The 24,641-nt window shown below is 39.5% G+C and overlaps 2 protein-coding genes across 2 annotated transcripts; both read left to right on the top strand.

Annotated features, from left to right (window-relative positions):
* Positions 1 to 460: 460 nt before the first annotated feature.
* LOC115728247 (receptor-like protein 7) lies at positions 461 to 5,122 on the top strand. The gene is made up of 3 exons (XM_030658589.2): positions 461 to 664; positions 2,095 to 3,160; positions 3,309 to 5,122. Exons 1-3 carry the CDS (start codon positions 461 to 463, stop codon positions 5,120 to 5,122), a joined length of 3,084 nt encoding a protein of 1,027 aa, XP_030514449.2.
* Positions 5,123 to 20,862: 15,740 nt separating this feature from the next.
* On the top strand, positions 20,863 to 24,245 carry LOC115730400 (receptor-like protein 7). Its single transcript, XM_048275690.1, has 2 exons — positions 20,863 to 22,267; positions 22,420 to 24,245. The coding sequence occupies exons 1-2, from the start codon at positions 20,863 to 20,865 to the stop codon at positions 24,243 to 24,245; spliced, it is 3,231 nt and encodes a 1,076-aa protein (XP_048131647.1).
* Positions 24,246 to 24,641: the final 396 nt, after the last annotated feature.

Raw genomic sequence — 24,641 nt, 5'->3', positions numbered from 1 at the left:
TGGTATGGCTAGAAGAGTTCTAGCGGATGCGCTTAGTATGGCGAGCTACTTGGTGAACAGATCTCCATCGATCACGATAAGATTTCGGACTCCCGAAGAAGTATGGTCGAGTAACGTTGCTAATTATTCTACTTTTAGAATGTTTGGTTGCCCGTGTTATTATCGAGTAAGTGATGGTAAGCTCGATGTGAGGGCAAGGTGCATATTCCATGGCTATGCACGAGGTGAGCGGGGCTATCGGTTGTGATGCTCAAATATAAATTCACCCGTTCGCAGTAGAAAAGTTGCCTTTGACGAGTCTCCAGTACTTCCGGCTAGGAGTGTTTGTGGCAGTGTTAATACAGATCTGGACGGTGTTCAACTTGAGGTGGAGTTCCAACTAGAAACTCCCGAGGTAGCGAGTACTAGTGCAATAATCGACACAGATGGTGCTTGTAGCGAGGTGGAGCCCGTAGAGCCAATGGTTGCTGTAATCGCTAATATTGACAAGGTACATATTCGATCTCCCGACGGATATGGATGCAATAAAGGTTTTGCTTTATCCGTGGTCAAGGAGCTTGTATCAAAAAGTCCTTGTGGAGCGATTAAAGGTGCATATGGAGTTGGTATTCCGATGAGGTCCACGGTTATGGTAAAGTTCAAGCGCGACTTGAACTTGGATGATGTCTGTGCCGGTTGAGCCCATTGGGGCTATTGGGAGAGTAGTAGATGATGTTCGGATACTAGTGAAGCGATTGTGACTTGGCTCAAACATCGAGCCAAGGTGGAGATTGTTAAAATATGTCTCGAGTTTTGAGCCCGAAGCGAAATTGTAAATATTCCGAATTGAATATTTGCGGACATCCGAAATCGAGCAAAGAAAAATATATACGTAATCAACTTACGAATTAAAGTTGATTTGCGTTAGTGTCTTTGCTCAAGAAATAGAAAATCCCAATTGGACTCGGTCAACCGAAGGAGAAGGATATTTTAGCATATCTTGAAGACGTGATCTCTTTATTTGAAATTTATGGAAATCGGTTCCGTGTGAAGTTGGCAAGAAAATGACAAAATTGGAGAGTCCAACGTGGACTTGGCTTCGTCCAGATTAAGTCAACTCATGGAGATATATTCCATGTTCGGTAGTCGAAGATTTCCTGCATTGTTAATTAAGGAAAGGAAATTAAAAGAAAAAAAAAGAGATAACGTCAATAGATAACAACAAAAGGCAAAGTGTTGAGCTTTTCTTCTTGGACCGGCCAAGTTGAATATATTGGATATATATTTGTGGCAGCATACTTTTTGGGGCGTGGCTTTCTTGCATGGGTTTTGCAATTAGCGCCGACTGTCGATCCAACGAAGAGGGACTTCTTGAAGCGCCGTTTGTCGAGTGCTTGCTCGTGGGGTTTATTCCGCGGAATTACATCAAGAATTTAAGTGTCGAAGCCGATTAAATCTTGAGGTTAGATTTGTGTTAATTCCTTTGCGAGATTGAGAGATTATTTCGTTAGGAATTTGGGGGCTAAACACTGTGTGCGTTCTTGAATGTAATTGGGGCTGAGAAACACCGAGAGTGTTTGAGTGACTCAAGTATGGTTTTGTAATCTCCGTGTATCGCTCGTTCTATAGTGAAATTCGTTGCTACTCTCCCCGTGGACGTAGGTCTCTACGACCGAACAACGTATATCTGGTGTCCGATTTATTTCTTATTCTGTCTATTTTATCGTTCGATCGCTTGTTCCGCACAACAATAGTATCGTCAATTTTAAGCAACTCAGGCAACGTGAGGGAGTTCTACAAGTAAAGAAGAAAGAGACAATCACATTGGGATGGAAGAGGAGGGATGTGGAAAAGTGAAGGTAAAAACTCCAATTTGCGTCCTGGAAAGTCTTGGTCTTCTTGGATGTTATTGAAGTTTTATACAATATAAAGTGCTGGTCTTCTTTGATTTTATTGAAGTTTCACACAATATAAAAGGAAATGTTCAAACCTCTGGTCTAACGTCCCGCGGTTCTCAAAGTATTTGGGGTCAGGCACGTTGAATGGGCCAAGTAGCAAGATATTTCCATTGCCAGAACGAACTGGTGCTGCCTATAAAAAGCTTCTCCATTGCAGTCTCCCTCGAAAACTCCCTTCCGTAACCAAAAGAACAACAGCAAAAGCAGAAAATTTATGGCAGCCTTATCATTTTATCTGCTGTTTACTTGGATATTCCTACTTTCTCTCTTTCGTGCTAGGTTTGCTGAGGGACTATGTCATGCGGATGAGCGCTCTGCCCTACTGGAATTCAAGAGAAGCTTCAGAACCGACGTGAAAGATTCGCGATGCGTTAATCCAAAGGTCCATTCCTGGTCACTGGATGGAAGTAGAGACTGTTGTTCGTGGGATGGCGTCCAATGTGATGAGGTCACCGGCCGAGTGATCGCCCTCGACCTCAGTAGCAGTTGTCTGACAGGCACCATGAGTCCCAACACCACTCTCTTTCGACTCGTTCACCTGGAGTCGCTCGATCTCGCTTCCAACGGCTTCAACTTCTCCTCAATCCCTTATGGCTTCGGCAATCTTTCAAGGTTAAAACACCTTAATCTCTCCCACTCGGACTTTTCCGGTGGAATCCCTGATGATATCTCGCAACTCTCTGAGCTAGTTTCTCTCGATTTGTCCACTTCTTTGCTCGAGACACTTCATTTGGCCAACATGGGCAACCTTGTTCATAATTTGACGGGGCTAAAGGAACTTGATCTTTCTGGCGTAAGCTTGTTGTCACCTATCCCTCCTGTGCTAGCGAATTTCTCATCTTTGAGATCGCTTAGGCTTCGATATTGTGGATTGAATGGAGACTTTCCGGTCAGCATTTTTCAGTTGCCAAACTTGGAAGTCCTTCGCATTTCTGGCAATCCCAACCTTTCGGGTTTTTTCCCCAAACTGCATTGGGGTGCTCCATTGAAATCGTTAATCGCCTTGAGTTGCCATTTCTCGGGGTCGCTTCCCTCTTCAATGGGTAATCTTTCTCATCTCACTTCGCTGGACCTGTCAGGAAATAACATTAGTGGACAAATCCCTGCTTCCTTTGCTAACCTCACCCGGCTCTCCATTCTAAAGCTCGACAACAATAACTTGAGTGGCGATACTTTGGAGTGGGTGGTCAACTTGACCCAACTTACCGAGTTGCACATTTCAGGTAATAGTTTCTTTTTTTGCCAGTTTTCACGTAATAGTTCAGACGACGAGACTATTTAACCAAAGAGAAATATTAAAATTGAATTTAATGGTGTGACTAACGCTCCTTTGTCTTATGTCTTTGTTTTTTTTTCCTCTCTGTTTGGTAGGTAATCGGTTTAGCAGTGGATTTCCATCTTCATTTGAGAACTTGAAGCAGTTGACTTGGTTGAGCCTTTCTTACAATGACTTTCATGGTGATATTCCGGGCACATTGTGGAATCTGAAGGATCTTGAACATCTTTCACTGGAGTCGCTTAATCTTAATGGCGTTCTCGAGGTAAATGATCTACTCAAACTCGAGAACTTGAGAAGCTTACGTTTGTCCTTCAACAATATATCGTTCACGAAGTCATTGGTCAATGCCACGACATCGAAGCTTGCCTACTTATTCTTGAACTCATGCAACTTGACCGAGTTCCCACAGTTTATAGGCTACTCAAGCGAATTGGAGTGGTTAGATCTTTCCTACAACAGAATCCGGGGGACCATTCCTAGACGGATGTGGAACAATAGCAAAGAATCTCTCCTGTATATAGATCTTTCTCACAATCTTTTAACTGGCTTCGAAAACAACCAGACCGATCTTCCTTTGCCGAACTTGGCGTATCTCGACGTTAGTTCTAACTTGCTAGAAGCAACCCTCCCTGTCCCACCTCCCTCGGTCAGGCTATACAACATCTCCAACAATTTCCTATATGGGGAAGTTCCAACATCCATTTGTGAAGTGAGCTCCCTTGTCATGGTCGATTTGTCCAACAGTGCTCTGAGTGGCATAGTTCCGCCTTGTTTGGGTAGCATTGCCCCTTTGATTTATTTGAACCTCGCGAGAAATAAATTCAGCGGCATGATTCCTCACATTTACCTCGATGGTTGTGCATTGAAGATGATCGACCTTAGAGAAAACCGACTAGGGGGGACTGTTCCAAGATCTTTAGGAAATTGCGGAATGCTGGAGTACTTGAATCTTGGTGGCAACGAAATTGATGATACATTCCCAATTTGGCTGTCGGAATTGGCCTACCTAAAAGTTATTGGCTTGCAGTCCAATAAGTTCCATGGTCCCATAGAAGGTCATCTAAGCCAGCTTAACTTCACCAGTTTACAAATCCTGGACCTTTCCAAAAACAGGTTCAATGGTAAACTTCCTTCCAAGTTGTTACAAAGTTGCCGTGCCATGAAGGTTATCATTGGTCAAGATAAGTTGGCATATATGAATATCCATCAATCATTTATTCTATCTGTTGTTCCAATTGATAGAAGTACGACTTTTGCGATGACAATGATGAATAAGGGCACGGAAACGGAATATTTGAAGATTCCAGGTAACCTTGTTGCAATTGACCTCTCTAGTAACAAGTTTGAAGGTTTCATTCCTGAACTCATTGGAGATCTGAAGTCACTTCATATGCTCAACCTTTCAAACAACTTCCTTACCGGTAGCATCCCTCCTTCCTTGGCCAACCTAACAGTGCTCGAGTCACTGGATCTTTCCTTGAACAATCTTGCAGGAGAGATTCCTCAACAACTAGCTAGCCTCACATTTCTTGAGGTTTTCGATGTCTCTCAAAATCGACTGTCAGGACCAATACCACATGGATCCCAGTTCAACACATTCGAGAGTAGTTCATTCGTGATGAATAAGGGGTTGTGTGGAAGTCCTCTACCAAACAAATGCACAAATGGTGATAATGCTCCACCACCACCATCATCTTTTGACATAGATACTAAAGAAGAGTCACGATTCGACTTGGATTGGAAAATCGTGCTGACTGGCGCTGGAGTTGGGTTTTCAGTTGGTGCTGTGCTAGGAAACTTGATCATTGACGAGAAGAGTAGGTGGTTCTTGCACTACTCCAAGAGAATGGCAAGAGAATGTCAAAAGGTGAGGAAAGCTCTGTCAAAAAAGAAAATATGCAGCTAGATACTTAATGCTCTGTGTCTAAGTAGTTTGTCGAGAACAATCATACAAGATCTATGTTTGTTTTCATGTTTCAATAAATTACTATGAGATGCTGTTTTCTTGTTCATGAAAGTTGGTTCTTTAGGTTCTTAGAGAACATCTCTGTCCATAAATACATCAGCAATGTCATAATGGTTCATTGTAATGTACACAGTCGAGCATGATGCAGAAAGTTCTATTGTCCATGGAAACAAAGGAGATTGGTGTGAAAATCTTCACGGTTAGAGAGGGCCTTTCGTTTGGTTCAATAATGTTTTCCTTGTTTGGTGGTGTTTGGATTTAAAATTTCTGCTTGGATATTGTTTCCTTTGCGAGCCCAAGCTTGAGAGATATTCTCAACAATTTGAATGGATAACTTAATAAAAGAGGATTTGAAATTTATGTCGTGTCAGGATATTGGTTGTGGTTATTTATGTTATTTTGTGTTGGAAGACATATGTTCCGATGTTATTGATTACAAAGTATTTCTCATTAAAGAACGTGGGAAAACGTGTAATCTCGTGTTAATTTCATTTAAGTCAAATTAAGTTGCTGTTTTTGTCGACAAATTCTTATTTGTGTACAAGTCACCTAGGAAGTGACACTTCCCATACTCTTCCAGTCATTAGCTTGCAATTTATTGGTGCCAGTTCTACTAATAAGAATGACAACAAATAAGTAAAATGAGGAAAGATAAAAGGGTACTATTCGTACCAATTAATGACGGGAGTGATAGATTGAATGTAAAGTCGCAAACTTGTTTTTGGAAGTAGGAATTAGGTTATAGTCAGGAAAAACTGATCAACTCTTTTTTTAATTTTTTTTTTTCATAAATCGGTTGTTCCTATTTGGAGAAGAATATTGAATTTTTGTCAATTCAGCCTTAAATCTTTAAATTTTACCAGTTGAGTCATAATTTTTTTCACGTTTTACTAATTGAGTCAATTCAGCCAATTTTGATAGAAAATCGCTAACTTGGACGCCAAACATCATACGCGGCACAACTAGCATTGATGTGGAGAATTTTTAATTATATAATGAATTATGAATTTTTCTTTTCTTTCTTTTCTTTGTTTTTTTACATCTTTGGTCGGTGAGGTCGCCGACCGACCATCACTAGCCACACCCGAGGGCTGCGATGCCTTCGTCCCGATCAGGCAGGGGTCACTAGCCCTTGCTGACCACAGTTGTAAAAAAAATAAAAATAAAAGCAAAGAGTAGAAAAGAAAGGAAAAACAAAAGAAAAATTTAAAAATTTAAAAGTATTAAAATATTTTAAAACTGTCAACGTCAAGGCCGAACATGCAATCGTAGGATGACCGGCGTCCACATAAGCTATTTCCACCAAAATGGGCTAAATGGTCTCAATTGGAAAAACATGAAAATATTTAGGACTCAATTAGAAAAATTAAAAGTTTTAAGACTAAATTTGCAAAAGAACAATAAATTTAGGATTTTTTGGATGATATTTTATATTTTGTATTGTAGTGTAGAGGTTACATTTTCCTCGGAACATGAAAAGTTCTAATGTATTTGCCCCTTGGAAAATAAACAAAGAAGTGAAACAATTATTGAGAAAACCTCATAATATATTTGAAGTTGACAAAACTATTGATATTTTACTATGATCTTAATAATACAAGAGATGTTTCATTTCAGGTAATATTCATGTTGAACATAATTCTTATGACTAAAAGACCTACTTAAACGACGTCTAGTCGAATGTGAAGTTCATATTGACTTGGAAGCATCAATGGCCTTATGTCAACAGATCCACATTGTGATTACTGTATGTATATCTTGGGAAGAACAATTGATATTATCAAGAAGTCAGAACAAAATGTCTAGGTGAATATCAGCAAGGTTACAGTGTGAATGGCTACTACGTGGATATTAGCAAGGGAAAAAATGGATTCTGCGAAAGCTAAATATTGACCTGAGATGAAGTTCTTGGTGTAATCTTGAATATTACTATTTCTTGGGATATTTAATCTCATAACTCTACAGCTTGTGACATAGTTTAGATTCCCTCCTTGGAAGATTCTGATTGAATAACAATAATGATATTATCTCTGTAAGATCTTCAATCACGCGAGATTTTTTGATTGATTGACAATCACCTCAAAGGCAAGGATCTTTCCATAGTTGAACTTCTCTACTTATGGAAACCGAAATTTATTTGTATGGGCAATCAATCTCTTAGGATCTCTAATTATTTGACATCAACGGCTACCTAATTTTCTTATCAATTATCAAACAGCTAGCTTAGAGATTGATCCTTGTGAAGACAGTCCAATGGGAAGTTCTGGAACACCGAGGAGTTTAAAAGAAGATTTGAAAGAGACAAAGAGGGAGAAAGATCGAAAGTTCAAAATTTCAAAATTCAGAAGAGCTCCACATTTTCATATTTGACTTAAATGAGCTTACAATTGTAATCCTTTGAGAATTGTTGACAGAACAATAGAGCAATAGTATGTGCTTAGGTGTGAGTTGGTGAGTTTTATCATCTTGTGTATAAGAAGTACCTACTTCGAGAGGATATAAGCTGGATGACAAGAAGCTTCGCCCAGAACCGGAGTAGGTTGTCACTATGGGAGAGTGGAAGTAGGCTTATTCTAAACCGAGCCACTATAAGCTCTGTGTGTAAAGTCTTCTATCTCTCTGCTTGTGCTCAATAATTATTTTGATAGGAGTTTCTACATTTCTAAACATTATCAGGACATTGATCATATTCACACCCTGTTTGACTCAATCCTAATCATATTCAACTTGATTTATTTAATTCGGTATATATTTGTCAAATTTATTAAAATCACCTATTCACCCTCAACCTAGGTGATCTTGCTGGCATTTATCAATTGGTAGGTGCTTAAAAATTTTACATGCACCACTTTTGAGTTAACGATATATTATGGCTAGAATACAAGGACTAGGTCCGTGTTAAAGGACAAAGAAATACTAGACTTCCATATTTTTTATGAGAAAGACTACAACGTAAGGAAGAACGAAGTGAAAGCCTTAGTCAGATCTATAGATCCTCTGATGGGGGAAGTTGTGAAAAATGGTGTCAATCCTGGATCAGGTGCAACCGTCAAAGCTGGTTCCTCAAACATCGGAGGAACAACTAACAACGCACCTCCAACTCCAACAGTTACCCCCACTGAGTTAGTTAAGAGAGAAGCCTTGAACTGACAGAGTTAAAGAAACAAAGCTAAATATTTTCCTTGGCAAATATAAATCCTTTATGATGAAGAAAAATGAATTAGTGACAGACAAGTTTACCAGATCGACCGAAATCATTAATGGTCTCGCATATGAGGGAAGTCAATCTCGGTTCAAAGAAAGTAAACAATCGAAGGATTGGAACAACATCATAGCATTCATTCGAGAGACACAGAGGATCATGCCTCTCACTGTTAATGAGCTTATAGGAACCCTCAGGTCCTACGAAGCTGAATGTATAAGTGATAAGGATGAATCAATGGGAAAGAAATCAATTGCCTTAAAATCCAACATTCATGACTTGGGTGACTTAGACTCTGAGAAAAATGAAGATGAAGAAGATGAAGAACTGGCATTAATGGTGAGAAAGTTTGGGAAGGTGGCCAGAAAGTGAAGATACTTCAAAGGAAGGAAGCAATTCAAGCAAACCGAACATAAGAAGCCCTTCAATGACAAAGAAAAAGGCAATGATATAATTTGCTTTGAATGCAGGAAATGTGGTCATATCAAACCAAACTACTCACTTCTGAAGAAGAATAAGAAATGAAAGTACGAAAAGACAAAAAAAAGCTTTAAAAGTAGACACTTGGAGCGATACCGAATATCTAATAAGCACATATATGCTTGACGGCTGACTCAGATTCAAAAGATGAAATCTAGGTAAATAACATTGAGATCCCTGACGAAGTGAATGATTACGTTGATGAATTATGCTTAGAACATCAATTTGCTCTCCAATTGCTATCTGAGATCAAAAAGGAAAATTCAAAGTTGAGGCGACATGAACATTCCAAGAATGACAAAATTGAGTTTCTACAAAGCGAATTTCTCGAATTTAAGGAAAGTAGAGATTTACTTTTGGAAGAAAAACGATTCTCTTGAAAATAGATTTTCGAATATCAGTAAAAGATTTTCTCTTCGATCAAAAACCTTACAGCATATACTTTGCGTACAAGTTCCATATTACAATAAATCTAGACTTGGTCTTGGGAAGGAAAGTGATCTTCAAAATGACTTTCCTAAAGCGACGCAAAGATTAAGTCGAAGACCTTCCAGGTTTGCATGTAGAAATCATTTTCAATAACAATATAAAACCTATCGGTGAAGACTGCTTTTAAGTGTTCAAATTGCGGGAACCCAAATCATCTTAAGAATGATTGCACAAAAGTTTGGAGACCAGATCAAAGAACAATATCGAGAATGATGCAGTCATCTAACCCCAAAGGACCAAGCAAATTTGGGTACCACCAAAAACATGAGTCTTTTCCTTCTTTATTGGTACCAAAGAAAAGAAAGACCAAATGGCATTTGGAAAGTGGTTGTTCAAGGCTCATGACTGGAGATCCAAGCAAGTTTGTTCAACTCAACAAGATCAATAGTGGAAGTTTGTCTTTTGGTGGCAACAACAAAGGAAAGATCATTGCCAAGGGAACCGCCAAAAGTGCAACCCTTTCCATAAATGACGTCTCTTTAGTCAAAGGACTCAACTACAATTTGATTAGTATTAGCTAATTGTGTGATATTGGCTTTAAGATAAAATTCCAAGGAGACAAGTGCTCAGTAACAAGCAGAGATAACACTCAATATTTTACATGACGAAGACATGGGAACAACTACCTTCTGGATGTAGAATCTGAAGATATTTGATGCCTTGTATCTATCTAAGATGAGTCAGAATTATAGCGAGAAAGTTGGTATATATATGTATGAAGCAAATCTCAAAGCTGTCATAAAAAAATGCTTGTACGTGGACTACCAGAAATGAGATTTGAGAAATCTGAGCTATCTACTGCCTGTTACTAGGCAACATGTAAGAAGATCGTTTAAAATTATCAATCATGTTTTTACTAACCATGCTTTGCAGTTACTACACATGAATATCTTTGGACCTATACAAAGTCAAAGTCTTTGTGGTAAGATATAGTATTTGGTTATAGCAGTTGATTATACCAGGTTTACTTGGCGATTCTTTCTTGCTCACAAGAATGAAGCTTGTTCATTTTTTTTTTATAATATTTGCTAAGAAATTTCAATATGAAAAAGGTTGCATCATTTCAAGCATTAACATTGGTCATGGAGGAGAATTTGAAAATAAAATTTTTCTGATTTTTGTGATGAAAACGGTTTCCAACACAATTTTTCTTCTCCTTATACTCCACAACAAAATGGGGTTGTAGAAAGGAAAAAATCATTATTTTCAAGAGATTGTAAGAACCCTTTTAATTAAAAGCAAAATACCATATCATTTTTTTTTGGTTGAAGATGTTTCGATTGCTTGTTATATTAACAATTGTGTTCTTCTTAGACCTATGATTGAGAAAACCCCTATGAGCTTTATATAGGCAGGAAGCCAAACATTTCATATTTTCGAATATTTCATTGCAAATGTTTTATTCTTAAGAATGCTAATGATTGTCCTCGCAAGTTTAATGAGAAATCAGATGAAGGAATCTTCCTTGGTACTCCACAAAGAGTAAAGCTTATAGAGTCTTCAATACAAATTCTCACATGGTGGAAGAATCAATGAATGTGAATGTTTGATGAATGTGGTCATACTTAAAGAGATGCAGTCGGATCAGGTTGCTGATAATACTCGAGTACATGGCAATAATCAGGCGGCTGGTGATACTCAACAACTCGAATAGACTCAGGCAATTGATGATACTTAACAACCTGAACATACTCAGCAAGATGAATGTACTCTGGAATTCTGTCTCTCGCAAGAGACCTCAGCAAGTGGTAAAGACAACCACCCAGAATCTTCAAATCCAAAGGATGGACATTGTAGAAGATTTGATAGCAACTGGAAACACAAATCCAGACATCCAAAAGCGCTTGTTCTGAGAAAACTAGATGATGGCATCAAACCCCTCAAAAAAATAAACGAAAAGAAAGGAAAAAGAAAATAAATAAATACATAAATAATTGAAATTAATATTATTAAAATCATTGTCCACTACAGCATCAGCCGTGCCACGCAGGACGATCGGTGTTCACTCAGCAACTTCTGGCTAAAATTGGCCAAATCTATTAAATTGGCACAATTGCTAAAATTATAGGACTTAACTGCGAAGAGGTTTAGGACTGAATTATCACAATTACAGCAGGTTTATGACTTTCTTGATATTTACCCATTTAGGAGTAAAATCCTGAATGCATCAACTCGATACGTGGGAGTGCACTCTTAATATTGCCCAGAACGTGAACTGATTGAGATGTGCGAACACCGGCCCAATACCACTTCATTGCTAAATTCCCAAAAGAAAAAATTGTAACATAGACGTTCATTGGCTCATATAAATATATATTCTGATGAAGCATTCATTTTACTTGTCTCGATTGAAACTCAATTCTAGTGTCCTTATACAATTAGAGTGAAGAACATGAGTAGAATATTCTCACATCAAAATTAACATTTGACACGATAATGGTCAACCGATGCTTCAAAAGGAAAAAAGAGTGATGAATCTGTGCTCAATTTGGTATTCCGGCAGCTCGGAAGGGAGTCCCGGCATTCAGCCAAGGAGGATCTAATAGCAACATATGCCTTTGACTGCCTGTAATTGCTTGACTGACAAACTTGGCATCCATTTCAATGGGTGAATGGTTAACATTATTGGCTAATTCTAATCTATGGCCATGTCCTTGCGCAATATTTCTGCCACGATGAGTTCACCATCCGCCGCGACTTCTGTAGTTTCCTAGAGACATATGCTTGTTTGTAATTCATCATAAGCATGTCTATTTTGTCACTAATATATAATGAGGCAGTGATGTATAAAATTCGAGAATAATTTCAGTGGATGATTGCGGTCTTTTCTTTTTGTGATTCGAGGACCAGGAAATACTCCTAGGTGTGAAATGACTCCTGTTCGTCAATGTGAAAAAAAGGGGAAAATGTCTTGGTAAGTCATGTAATTTTCTATGGTTGGGCCTAACTTCAGAGTCTCTCCCACTTTCTTTTGTAAAAAATACAGACTTTTCAACCATAGCCCAAAGCCCAAGTCAAATCGATTTTGTACATGTCCCATGTTGTCAAAGTTGAAGTGGCCATCTCAGATTTTCTCAACATGGTGGAAAACTTGGAAGACTTGCCTTTGAGTGGAGGAGTGGTTGGCGTCTTATGCTGGACGTGGACCCAATGATGAAACGCAACATCGACTTCACTAACACGGCATGCATTTTCATAACTAGGTGTATAGCAAGCGCCTAAAATTTATAATAATACTTATGTGATTATTCTAGTTATTGCTTATGATTTCATTAATGATTGAGATATACCTTTATTTTCTTAGCCTTCAATGTTGTCTTATAGGGAGGGAATTGATGCAATTCAAGGAAATACCAAGGCATGACCCAATGAGTTTTTGCTCAGCAATGGAAGAATGAATATCATCTTCAGATCATCCAGATTAATACTGTTGTGCTCTGTTTGAAATGACCGATGACAGTTTTTACATCTGAGTTGCACGTTAATCTCCAAATATTAAAAAATGGCATGTGCATCGTCGGGTTCTCGGACGTTCTCAAATCCTGGTTAAACGGCAAGTTGCTGGGGTGGTTCCTGGTTTTTCCACCTCCTTCATATCAACGAGTTTCATCTTCATATCAATATGACTTCTTGTTACAGAGTAGGCTCCCAATAGATGTAGTCCCCGATCCTGATAAACTTATTTTCGTATAGTTTGATCGTTTTATCAGTAGACCAAAGTCGTCTCCATCCTGAATCACGTAAGCCCTATAGTAGAATCCCACTGAGTTAATGGTTGAGTTGATATTGTTCTACATTTTTTGGTTTGAGTTATTTCCAAGAACCAATCATTCTGTAATGCAAGATAACAAAAAATCTAAAAGGATTTACACAGATTGTGTTAGACACATGATAGCACACACGATACAATCAAGAGAAACGTCTGCTCAGCGATGTAAAAAATGGGAGCGAATTAGTGGAATGTTGGTAGTGAAGGGGAAGTTAAAGCAATAGGCAATTGAAAATGCTGCACAGACAGATATAATTAAGAGAAAAGCTTCACTGCTCAAAAATCAAGATGAAACCGTGAATGAGAAAATTAGTCTTAAAACTTGATAATTTCAAGTGAAGTAGGGAGAGATCTTATGTGTAAGTGAGTTTATAAGTGGGCTTATTGATGGAAGTCTCTGGACAAGCAACTATGAACAACCTCTGTAATTCAAATTCAGCCTTGAAGGTATGAGTCAAATCAAACGACATGAACAATAGCATGGGAGTAAGATATTTCCATTGCCGGAACGATCTGTTGTTGCCTATAAAAAAACTTCTCCGTTGCATTCTCCCACGAAAAATCACTTCAGTAACCAGAAGAACAAAAGAAAAAGCAGAAAATTATGGCATCCTTATCATTTTATCTGCTGCTAACTTGGATATTCCTACTCTCTCTCGTACTAGGTTTGCTGAGGAACTATGTCATGCGGATGAGAGCTCCACTTTAACGGAATTCAAGAGAAGTTACAGAACCAACACGGCCGATTGGGGATGCGATTGTCCAAAGGTCCATTCTTGGTCATTGGAAGGAAGTGGAGATTGTTGTTCGTGGGATGGCATCAAATGTGATGAGGTTGCCGGCCGAGTAATCGCCCTCGACTTTAGTAGCAGTTGTCTCTCGGGTGTTGTGAGTCTCAACACCACTCTCTTTCGACTCGTTCACTTAGAGTCGCTCATTCTTGCATACAACAGCTTCTGATGTATCTAGCAATATTACCTAGCGAGGGGTGATTAGGTGATTCTGAACAAATTTTACTTTAAATCACGGAATTAGAAAATAAATCAAATGAATCACAAATTCAGAAACTTAATGACTTTCAAAAAGAGATTTTGAACAATCGTATACAACAAATAAAGAGTTTAGCGATAAGAGAAATTGCACATGAAGATTATAGTGGTTTGGCTTTGATAAGCCTACGTCCACTTTCTCACGCTGAAAGCCGATTGGCTGATTCCAATAGATGAATCAATGTTTTACAAGTGTTTATGATCACACTCTCTCCCCACGATGTGTTCATCGTTCGTCGCGACTTCTGTAGTTCTCGAGAGACTTATGCTTGTTTGTAATTCATCATAATCATGTCTACTTTGTCACTAATATAAAATTAGGCAATGATGTATAAATTCTGAGAATATTTTAAGTGGATGATTGTGATTTTTTTTTTTTTTTTGTGATTCGAGGACTAGGAAATACTCCTAGGGACTGTCCCGTTCGTCAATCCAAAAAAAATGGGCAAAAAATCTTGGTAAGTCATGTAATTTCCTGCGGTTGGGAGAAGATTAATTGCCTAAGCTCAAAGACCTGGTTAAGTGCTTCTTAGTGGAAGACTTGGAAGAATTACTTTCGAGTGGAGGAGTAGTCGGCGTCTTTTGCTGAACGTGGACTCAACGATGAAACGCAACATCGACTTCACTTACACGGCATGCATTTTTAGGGAAGGAATTGATGCAATTCAAAATATTTAGGGAAAAGTACACTAGAAGTACCATAACTTTTGTACGGCGTTCACTTGAGTGCCATAACTTTCAAAACGTTAACTTAAGTGCCGTAACTTTTAAAAATCGTGCACTTGAGTGCCATGTTGACGTGGCAGCCAGAAAAGTTGACGTGGCAGCCAGAAAAACTGACGTAGCAGCCGGAAAAGTTACTGTAGACACCGAAAAGATGACGTGGCACGCCGGAAAGCTAACGTGGCATGTCGGAAAAGTTACTGTAGCACTCAAGTGAACGATTTTGCTCCGACGTAGCACTCAAGTGAACAATTTTTGAAAGTTATGGCACTTAAGTGAACGTTTTAAAAGTTATGACACTCAAGTGAACGCCGTACACAAATTATGGCACTTCTAGTGTACTTTTCCCAAATATTTAGTACCAAGTGCCAAGGCATGACTTAATGAGTTCTAACTCAGCAGTTAAAGAATACATATCATTTTCAGGTCACCCATTATGCGATTAACCTATCTAAGATGGGATTTACGGTCGTGGAAAAAGGGAGTAACGAGGCAATTAGCAAGTAAGAACGAGTTCGTTCATTTTGCGCCTAAGTATTCTGAAGTATACTGTCGTGCTCTATTTGAAATGATCGATGACATTTTTTTTATCTGATGTTGAATGTTAATATCAAAATGTTAAATAGGGGTCCATAGCACGGAACTTGATCGGTCTCAAGGATCAGTATTACTGAACTTCTAGGATACAATTGCTGATTTCTTCTTCTTCTTCTTCTTTTTTGTGCCAGTTCCCATGATCTCACCATCCAAATGCTCCATTTCCATCTCCTTTTCAAGTTACCATTCAAGTACATTGAACGTGCACATGTTCATTTTTTGTGTCTCTTACTTGCATCATGGTTTCTTAGAGGGACGTCATGGGCCGGCTCACTATTCTTGCTCACTCTACTCATTTTGGTTTGTTACTGTGTATAGGTAATTTATCATGGATCCTCCACACATTACTCGATCGCTCGCAAAGAGGATGGCTGACATCAACGCCATCGTCGGTGTTGCCCTAGACAAGAAACTTGGCTCCTTGACCGAGCACTTTGAAGGGATGATGTCCCGAAGAGGTTTATGACTGAGTTGTCACAATTATAGTAGGTTTATGTCTTTCTTGGTATTTTCCCATTCAGGAGTTAAATCCTGAATGCATCAACTCGATATGTGGGAGTACACTCTTAATATCGCCCGTAAAGTGAACTGATTGAGGTGCGTGAACGCTAGCCCAATACCACTTCATTGCTAAATTCCCAAAAGAAAAAATTGTAACATAGACGTTCATTGGCTCATATAAATATATATTATGATGAAGCATTCATTTTACTTGTCTCAATTGAAACTCAATTCTAGTGTCCTTATACAATTAGAGTGAAGAACAGGAGTAGAATATTCTCACATCAAAATTAACGTTTGACACGATAATGGTCAGCCGATGCTTCAAAAGGAAAAAAGAGTGATGAATCTGTGCTCAATTTGGTATTCCGGCAGCTCGGGAGGGAGTCCCTGCATTCAGCCAAGGAGGATCTAATAGCAATATATGCCTTTGACTGCCTGTAATTGCTTGACTGACAAACTTGGCATCCATTTCAATGGGTGAATGGTTAACATTATTGGCTACTTCTAATCTATGGCCATGTCCTTGAGCAATATTTCTGCCACGATGAGTTCACCATCCGCCGCGACTTCAGTAGTTCCCTAGAGACTTATGCTTGTCTGTAATTCATCATAATCATGTCTATTTTGTCACTAATATATAATGAGGCAATGATGTATAAAATTTGAGAATATTTTCAGTGGATGATTGCGGTTTTTGCTTTTTGTGATTCGAGGACCAGGAAATACTCATAGGTGTGAAATGACTCCCGTTCGTCAATGTGAAAAAAGGGGCAAAATGTCTAAGCCATGTAATTTTCTGTGGTTGGGCCTAACTTCAGAGTTTCTCCCACTTTCTTTTGTAAAAAATACAGACTTTTCAACCATAGCCCAAAGCCCAAGTCAAATCGATTTTGTACGTGTCCCATGTTGTCAAAGTTGAAGTGGCCATCTCAGATTTTCTCAACAAGGTGGAAGACTTGGAAGACTTGCTTTCGAGTGGAGGACTGGTTGGCGTCTTATGCTTGACGTGGACCCAATGATGAAACGCAACATCGACTTCACTAACACGGCATGCATTTTCATCAATAGGTGTATATAGCAAGCGCCTAAAGTTTACAATAATACTTATGTGATTATTCTAGTTATTGCTTATGATATCATTAATGATTGAGATACACCTTTTATTTTCTTAGCCTTCAATGGTTACTTATAGGGAAGGAATTGACGCAATTTCAATGAGTTTTTGCTCAGCAGTGAAAGAATGACTATCATCTTCAGATCATCGAGTTTTATACTATTGTGCGCTGTTTGAAATGATCGATGACAGTTTTTACATCTGAGTTGCATGGTAATCTCCAAATATTAAAATATGGCCCGTGCATCGTCGGGTTCTTGGACGTTCTCAAATCCTGGTTAAACGGCAAGTTGCTGGGGTGGTTTCTGGTTTTCCAACCTCCTTCATATCAACGAGTTTCATCTTCATATCAATTTGACTTCTTATTACAGAGTAGGCTCCAAATAGATGTAGTCCTCGATCCTGATAAACTCGTTTTCGTATAGTTTGGTCTTTCTATCAGTAGACCAAAGTCGTCTCCATCCTGAATCACGTAAGCCCTATAGTAGAACCCCACTGAGTTAATGGTTGAGTTGATGTTGTTCTACATTTTTAGGTTTGAGTTATTTCCAAGAACCAATCATTCTGTAATGCAAGATAACAAAAAATCTAAAAGGATTTACACAGATTGTGTTAGACACATGATAGCACACACGATACAATCAAGAGAAACGTCTGCTCAGCGATGTAAAAAATGGGAGCGAATTAGTGGAATGTTGGTAGTGAAGGGGAAGTTAAAGCAATAGGCAATTGAAAATGCTGCACAGACAGATATAATTAAGAGAGAAGCTTCACCGCTCAAAAATCAAGATGAAACCTTGAATGAGAAAATTAGTCTTAAACTTGATAATTTCAAGTGAAGTAGGGAGAGATCTTATGTGTAAGTGAGTTTATAAGTGGGCTTATTGATGGAAGTCTCTGGACAAGCAACTATGAACAACCTCTGTAATTCAAATTCAGCCTTGAAGGTATGAGTCAAATCAAACAACATGAACGATAACATGGGAGCAAGATATTTCCATTGCCGGAACGATCTGTTGTTGCCTATAAAAAACTTCTCCGTTGCACTTTCCTTCGAAAACTCACTTCAGTAACCAGAAGAACAAAAGCAAGAGCAGGAAATTATGGCATCCTTATCATTTTATCTGCTGCTTACTTGGATATTCCTACTTCTCTCTCTCGTACTAGGTTTGCTGAGGAACTATGTGATGCGGATGAGGGCTCCACTTTAACGGAATTCAAGAGAAGTTACAGAACCAACACGGTTGATTGGGGATGCGATTATCCAAAGGTCCATTCTTGGTCATTGGAAGGAAGTGGAGATTGTTGTTCGTGGGACGGCATCAAATGTGATGAGGTTACCGGCCAAGTGATCGCCCTCGACTTTAGTAGCAATTGTCTCTCGGGCACTATGAGTCTGAACACCACTCTCTTTCGACTTGTTCACTTAGAGTCACTCAATCTTGCATACAATAGCTTTTAATGTATCTAGCAATATAACCTAGAGAGGGATGAATAGGTGATTCTGAACAAATTTTACTCTAAATCGCGGAATTGAAAAATAAATCAAATGAATCACAAATTGAGAATTTGAATGACTTTCAAAAAGAGATTCTCAACAATCGTATGCAACAAATAAAGAGTTTGGCGATAAGAGAAATTGCACACGAAGATTATAGTGGTTTCGCTTTGATAAACTTACGTCCACTTTTCCACGTTGAAAGTCGATTGGCTGATTCCACTAGATGAATCAACGCTTTACAAGTGTTTATGATCACACTCTCTGCCCACGATGTGTTCATCGTTCGTTGCGAGAGACTTATACAGTTCCCGAGAGACTTATGCTTGTTTGTAATTCATCATAATCATGTCTACTTTGTCACTAATATAAAATCAGGCAACGATGTATAAATTCTGAGAATATTTTCAGTGGATGATTGCGATCTTTTTTTTTTTTGGTGATTTGAGGACTAGGAAATACTCCTGGGAACTGTGAAATGACTCCGGTTGGTCAATCTAAAAAACTGGGCAAAAAGTCTTGCTAAGCCGTGTAATTTCCTGCGGTTGGGAGAAGATTAATTGCCTAAGCTCAAAGACCTGGTTAAGTGCTTCTTAGTGGAAGACTTGGAAGAATTACTTTCTAGTGGAGGATTAGTTGGCGTCTTTTGCTGAACGTGGACTCAACGATGAAACGCAACATCGGCTTCACTTACACGGCATGCATTTTTCATCACTAGGTGCATAACAATAATACTGTTGTGATTATTCCATTAATTGCTCATAATATCATTAATGATCGAGATACACGTTTATTTTGTTAACCTTCAATAGTTTCTTATGGGGAAGGAATGGATGCAATTACAAAATATTTAGTACCAAGTACCAAGGCACGACTCAATGAGTTCTAACTCAGCAGTTAAAGAACGAATATCATTTTCAGGTCACCCATTATGCGATTAACCTATCTAATATTGGATTTACGGTCGTGGAAAAAGGGAGTAACGAGGCAATTAGCAAGTAAGAATGAGTTCGTTCATTTTGCGCCTAAGTATTCTGAAGTATACTGTCGTGCTCTGTTTGAAATGATCGATGACATTTTTTTTCATTTGAGTTGCACGTTAATAGCAAAATGTTAAAAAGGGATCTATAGCACATAACTCAGTCTCAAGGATCAGTATTACTGAACTTCTAGGATACAATTTCTGATTTTTTCTTCTTCTTTTTTTATTTTTTTTTGTGCCAGTTCCCATGATCTCACCATCCAAATGCTGCATTTCCATCTCCTTTTCAAGTTACCATTCAAGTGCATTGAACGTGCACATGTTCATTTTTTGCGTCTCTTACTTACATCATGGTTTCTTGATTACTTGACATGGCCTGTGCATCGTTGGGTTCTCCGACGTTTTAATTATTGGAAACAGGAAACAGTTGCTAGGGTGGTTACTGGTTTTTCAACGTCCTCAGTATCAATGAGTTTCATATGTTTGTGGCATTAGTATCTGTTACTGGTTGGCTTGCGGTACAATATGGGAAAAGGCTGGCACTGACTGTGATTTATGTCATACGTAGTTGGGAAAAGCCATTGTCACCCTAGCATTTTGGAGTCTGCTACTCAAGTAATTGCGGGAAAAGAGAGAGACATTTGCTCAGCAATGTAAAAGGGGAGGGAATTAGTGGAATGTTGGTAGTGAAGGGGAAGTTAAAGCAAGAGGCAATTGAACATGCTGCTGTTGATCTCTCTATCATCCTGAATTTACGATGCAATAGGGTATCGAGTGTCTCTTAATTGTCCTAGCTAAAATTGTTATTTAACTAGACAAGAGGGAAAGAACAACAGAACATGTGGAGAGGGAAGCTGCAATTTGATTACTTATTGCAGAGTAGGCTCCCAGTAGACGTAGTCTTCCATACTGACAAACTCATTTTCGTATATAGTTTGTCATTTTCGAGAAAATATGGTGCGGTCTTTTTATCAGTAGATCAAAGTCGTCCCCATCCTGAATCACGTAAGCTCTATAGTAGAATCCCACTGAGTTAAAAGGTTGAGATGATAGTGGTCTACATTGCCAGAGCGAATTGTTGCCGCCTACAAAAAGCTTCTCCGTCGCACTCTCCCTCGAGAACTCACCTCAGTGACCAAAAGAAAGAAAACAAAAGCAGAAAATTATGGCAGCCTTATCGTCGTATCTGCTGCTTACTTGGATGTTCCTACTTTCTGTCTTCCCTACTAGGTTTGCTCGGGAACTATGTCATGCGGATGAGAGCTCTGCCTTAATGGAATTCAAGAGAAGTTTTAGAACCAACACGACAGATTCGCGATGTGAATATCCAAAGGTCCACTCCTGGTCACCAGATGGAAGTGGAGATTGTTGTTCGTGGGACGGCGTCGAATGTGATGAGGTCACCGGCCGAGTGATCACCCTCGACCTCAGTGGAAGTTGCCTCTCGGGCACCATGAGTCCCAACACCACTCTCTTTCGACTCTTTCACCTGGAGTCGCTCAATCTTGCGTGCAACAGCTTCAACTTCTCCCCAATCCCATACGGCTTCGGCAATCTTTCCAGGTTACAATACCTTAATCTTTCCCGCTCGGACTTTGCCGGTGAAATACCTCATGATATCTCGCAACTCTCTGAGTTAGTTTCTCTCGATTTATCCGATTCTTTTTCCGAGGCACTTCATTTGCCCAACGTGGGCAACTTTGTTCATAATTTGACTGGGCTAAAAGAGCTTGATCTTTCTAGAGTGAGCTTGTTGTCACCTATCCCTCCTGTGCTAGCGAATTTCTCTTCCTTGACATCGCTTGGGCTTGCAGATTGTGGATTGAATGGAGACTTTCCGGTAAGCATTTTTCAGCTGCCAAACTTGGAAGTCCTTCGCATTGCTAGCAATGGCAACCTCCCTGGTTTTCTCCCCAAACTGCATTGGGGTTCTCCATTGAAATCGTTAGACCTTTCCCTAACCAACTTCTCTGGAGGAATACCCACTTCGATTGGAAATCTTAGTCTCTTGAATGAGTTAATCGCCTGGAATTGCCATTTCTCAGGATCGCTTCCCTCTTCATTGGGTAATCTTTCTCATCTCACCGAAATAAGCCTTGGCGAAAACAACTTGCAAGGTCAAATCCCTGTTTCCTTTGCTAATCTTACCCAGCTACGGTGGCTATGGCTCTCTTCCAATAGCTTGAGTGGTGATACTTTGGAGTGGGTGGTCAACTTGACCAAACTTACCGAGTTGGACCTGTCAGATAATAACTTGCAAGGTCAAATCCCTGTTTCCTTTGCTAATCTTACCCAGCTACGATGGCTATGGCTCTCTTCCAATAGCTTGAGTGGTGATACTTTGGAGTGGGTGGTCAACTTGACCAAACTTACCGAGTTGGACCTGTCAGATAATAACTTGCGAGGTCAAATCCCTGTTTCCTTTGCTAATCTTACCCAGCTACGATGGCTATGGCTCTCTTCCAATAGCTTGAGTGGTGATACTTTGGAGTGGGTGGTCAACTTGACCAAACTTACCGAGTTGGACCTGTCAGATAATAACTTGCAAGGTCAAATCCCTGTTTCCTTTGCTAATCTTACCCGGCTACGGTCTCTATGGCTCTCTTCCAATAACTTGAGTGGTGATACTTTGGAGTGGGTGGTCAACTTGACCAAACTTACCTACTTGGACATTTCAGGTAATAGATTCTTTTTCCTTTTTTTGCCAGTTTTCAGGTAATAGTTCAGACCACGACGAGATTATTCAACCAAAGAGAAAAAAAAGAAATTGAATTTAATGGTGTAATTGATGCTCCTTTGTCTCATGTCTTTGTTGCTCTCTATTTGGTAGGTAATCGGTTTAGCGGTGAATTTCCATCTTCATTTGAGAACCTGAAGCAGTTGGTCGTGCTCGACCTTTCTCGCAATGACTTGCACGGTGATATTCCAAGCACATTATGGAATCTGAAGGGTCTTCAATCGCTTAGCCTGGAGTCGCTCTATCTCAATGGCGTTCTCGATGTAAATGATCTATTCAAACTCAAGAACTTGAGAAGCCTACAATTGTCCTTCAACAATATATCATTCACCAAGTCATTCATCACTGCCACCACATCGAAGCTTTCTGACTTATCCTTGGATTCATGCAACTTGACCGAGTTCCCACAGTTTATAGGCTACTTAAGCAAATTGGAGCGGTTAAACCTACCACACAACAGAATCCGAGGGACCATTCTTAGCTGGATGTGGAACAATAGCAAAGAATCTCTCAATTACATAGATCTTTCTCACAATCTTTTAACCGGCTTCGTAAACAACCAGACCGATGTTCCCTTGCCGAACTTGGCGTATCTCGACGTTAGTTCTAACTTGCTGGAAACAACCCTCCCTATCCCACCTCCCTCAGTCATGATATACAACATCTCGAGCAATTTCCTATCTGGGGAAGTTCCAACATCCATTTGTCAAGTGAGCTCTCTTGTCGTGCTCGATTTGTCCAACAATGCTCTGAATGGCACACTTCCTCCTTGTCTGGGCAGTATTGCTCCTTTGATTTATTTGAACCTCGCAAGAAATAAATTTAGCGGCATGATTCCTCGCGTTTACCCCGATGGTTGTGCATTGAAGATGATCGACCTCAGAGAAAACCGACTAGGAGGGACTATTCCGAGATCTTTAGGTAATTGCGGAGCGTTGGAGTACTTGAATCTTGGTAGCAATGAAATTAATGATACATTCCCAATTTGGATGTCGGAATTGGCCTATCTAAAAGTTATTGGCTTGCAGTCCAATAAGTTCCATGGTCCCGTAGAAGCTCATCTAAGCCAGCTTAACTTCACTAGTTTACAAATCCTGGACCTTTCCAACAATAGCTTCAATGGTAGACTTCCTTCCAAGTTGTTACAGAGTTGCCGTGCCATGAAGGTTATCGTCGGTCAAGATAAGTTGGCATACATGAATATTCATCAATCGGTTAATCTGTCTATGTATAGATTAGACGAAAGTATGACTTATGCGATGATATTGGTGAATAAGGGTACCGAAAGGGAATATCTGAAGATTCCAGGCAACCTTGTTGCAATTGACCTCTCCAAGAACAAGTTCGAAGGTTTCATTCCTGAACTCATTGGAGATTTGAAGGCCCTTCGTATGCTCAACCTTTCAAACAACTTCCTCACCGGTAGAATCCCTCCTTCCCCGGGAAAGCCGACAATGCTCGAGTCACTAGATCTTTCCCTAAACAATCTCATGGGAGAGATTCCTCAACAACTAGCTAGCCTCACATTTCTTGAGGTTTTCGATGTCTCTCAAAATCGATTGTCGGGACCAATACCACATGGAACACAATTCGACACATTTGAGAGCAGTTCATTCACGATGAATGCAGGGTTGTGTGGAAGTCCTCTACCAAATAAATGCAAAAATGGTGATAATGCTCCACCACCACCACCACCACCACCACCGTCTTTTGATGCAGATAATGAAGAAGAGTCTCTATTCGACTTGGATTGGAAAATCGTGTTGACTGGCGTTGGAGTTGGGTTTGGGGTTGGTGTTGTGCTAGAGAACTTGATCATTGACGAGAAGAGTAGATGGTTCTTGCACTACTCCAAGAGAATGGCAAAAGGATGTCGAAAGGGGAGGAAAGCTCTAGCAGACAAGAAAATATGTAGCTAGATACTTAATGCTATACATCTAAGTAGTTTGTCGAGAACAATTATACATGCCTGTCTGAAGATTCTGATCTATGCTTGTTTGCATGTTTCGGTACATTACTATGAGATGTTGTCTTCTTGCTCATGAAAGTTAGTTCTTTAGGTTCTCAGAGAACGTCTCCATCCATACATCCATAAGTAGTGTTATAAATTTTCATTATGATATACATTGTCGAGGATGACGCAAAAAGTCCTATTGTCCATGGAAACCAAGGTGATTGGTGTGATAATCTTCACGGCTCAACCACCTCTTGGATGATGGACCAAACTTATCACTTGTCGATAATAAAAGCTTATCGTTTTCTGATGTAAACACGAGGTTTGCCAATCCAATGTACCATGACGTTGAGATATCGGC

The sequence above is a fragment of the Rhodamnia argentea genome, chromosome 3 (genome assembly GCF_020921035.1).
Source record: "Rhodamnia argentea isolate NSW1041297 chromosome 3, ASM2092103v1, whole genome shotgun sequence".
NCBI classification, from domain to species: Eukaryota; Viridiplantae; Streptophyta; class Magnoliopsida; order Myrtales; family Myrtaceae; genus Rhodamnia; species Rhodamnia argentea.
Note: the sequence above shows the minus strand (reverse complement) of the source record. Positions and strands in the feature narration are given on the sequence as shown.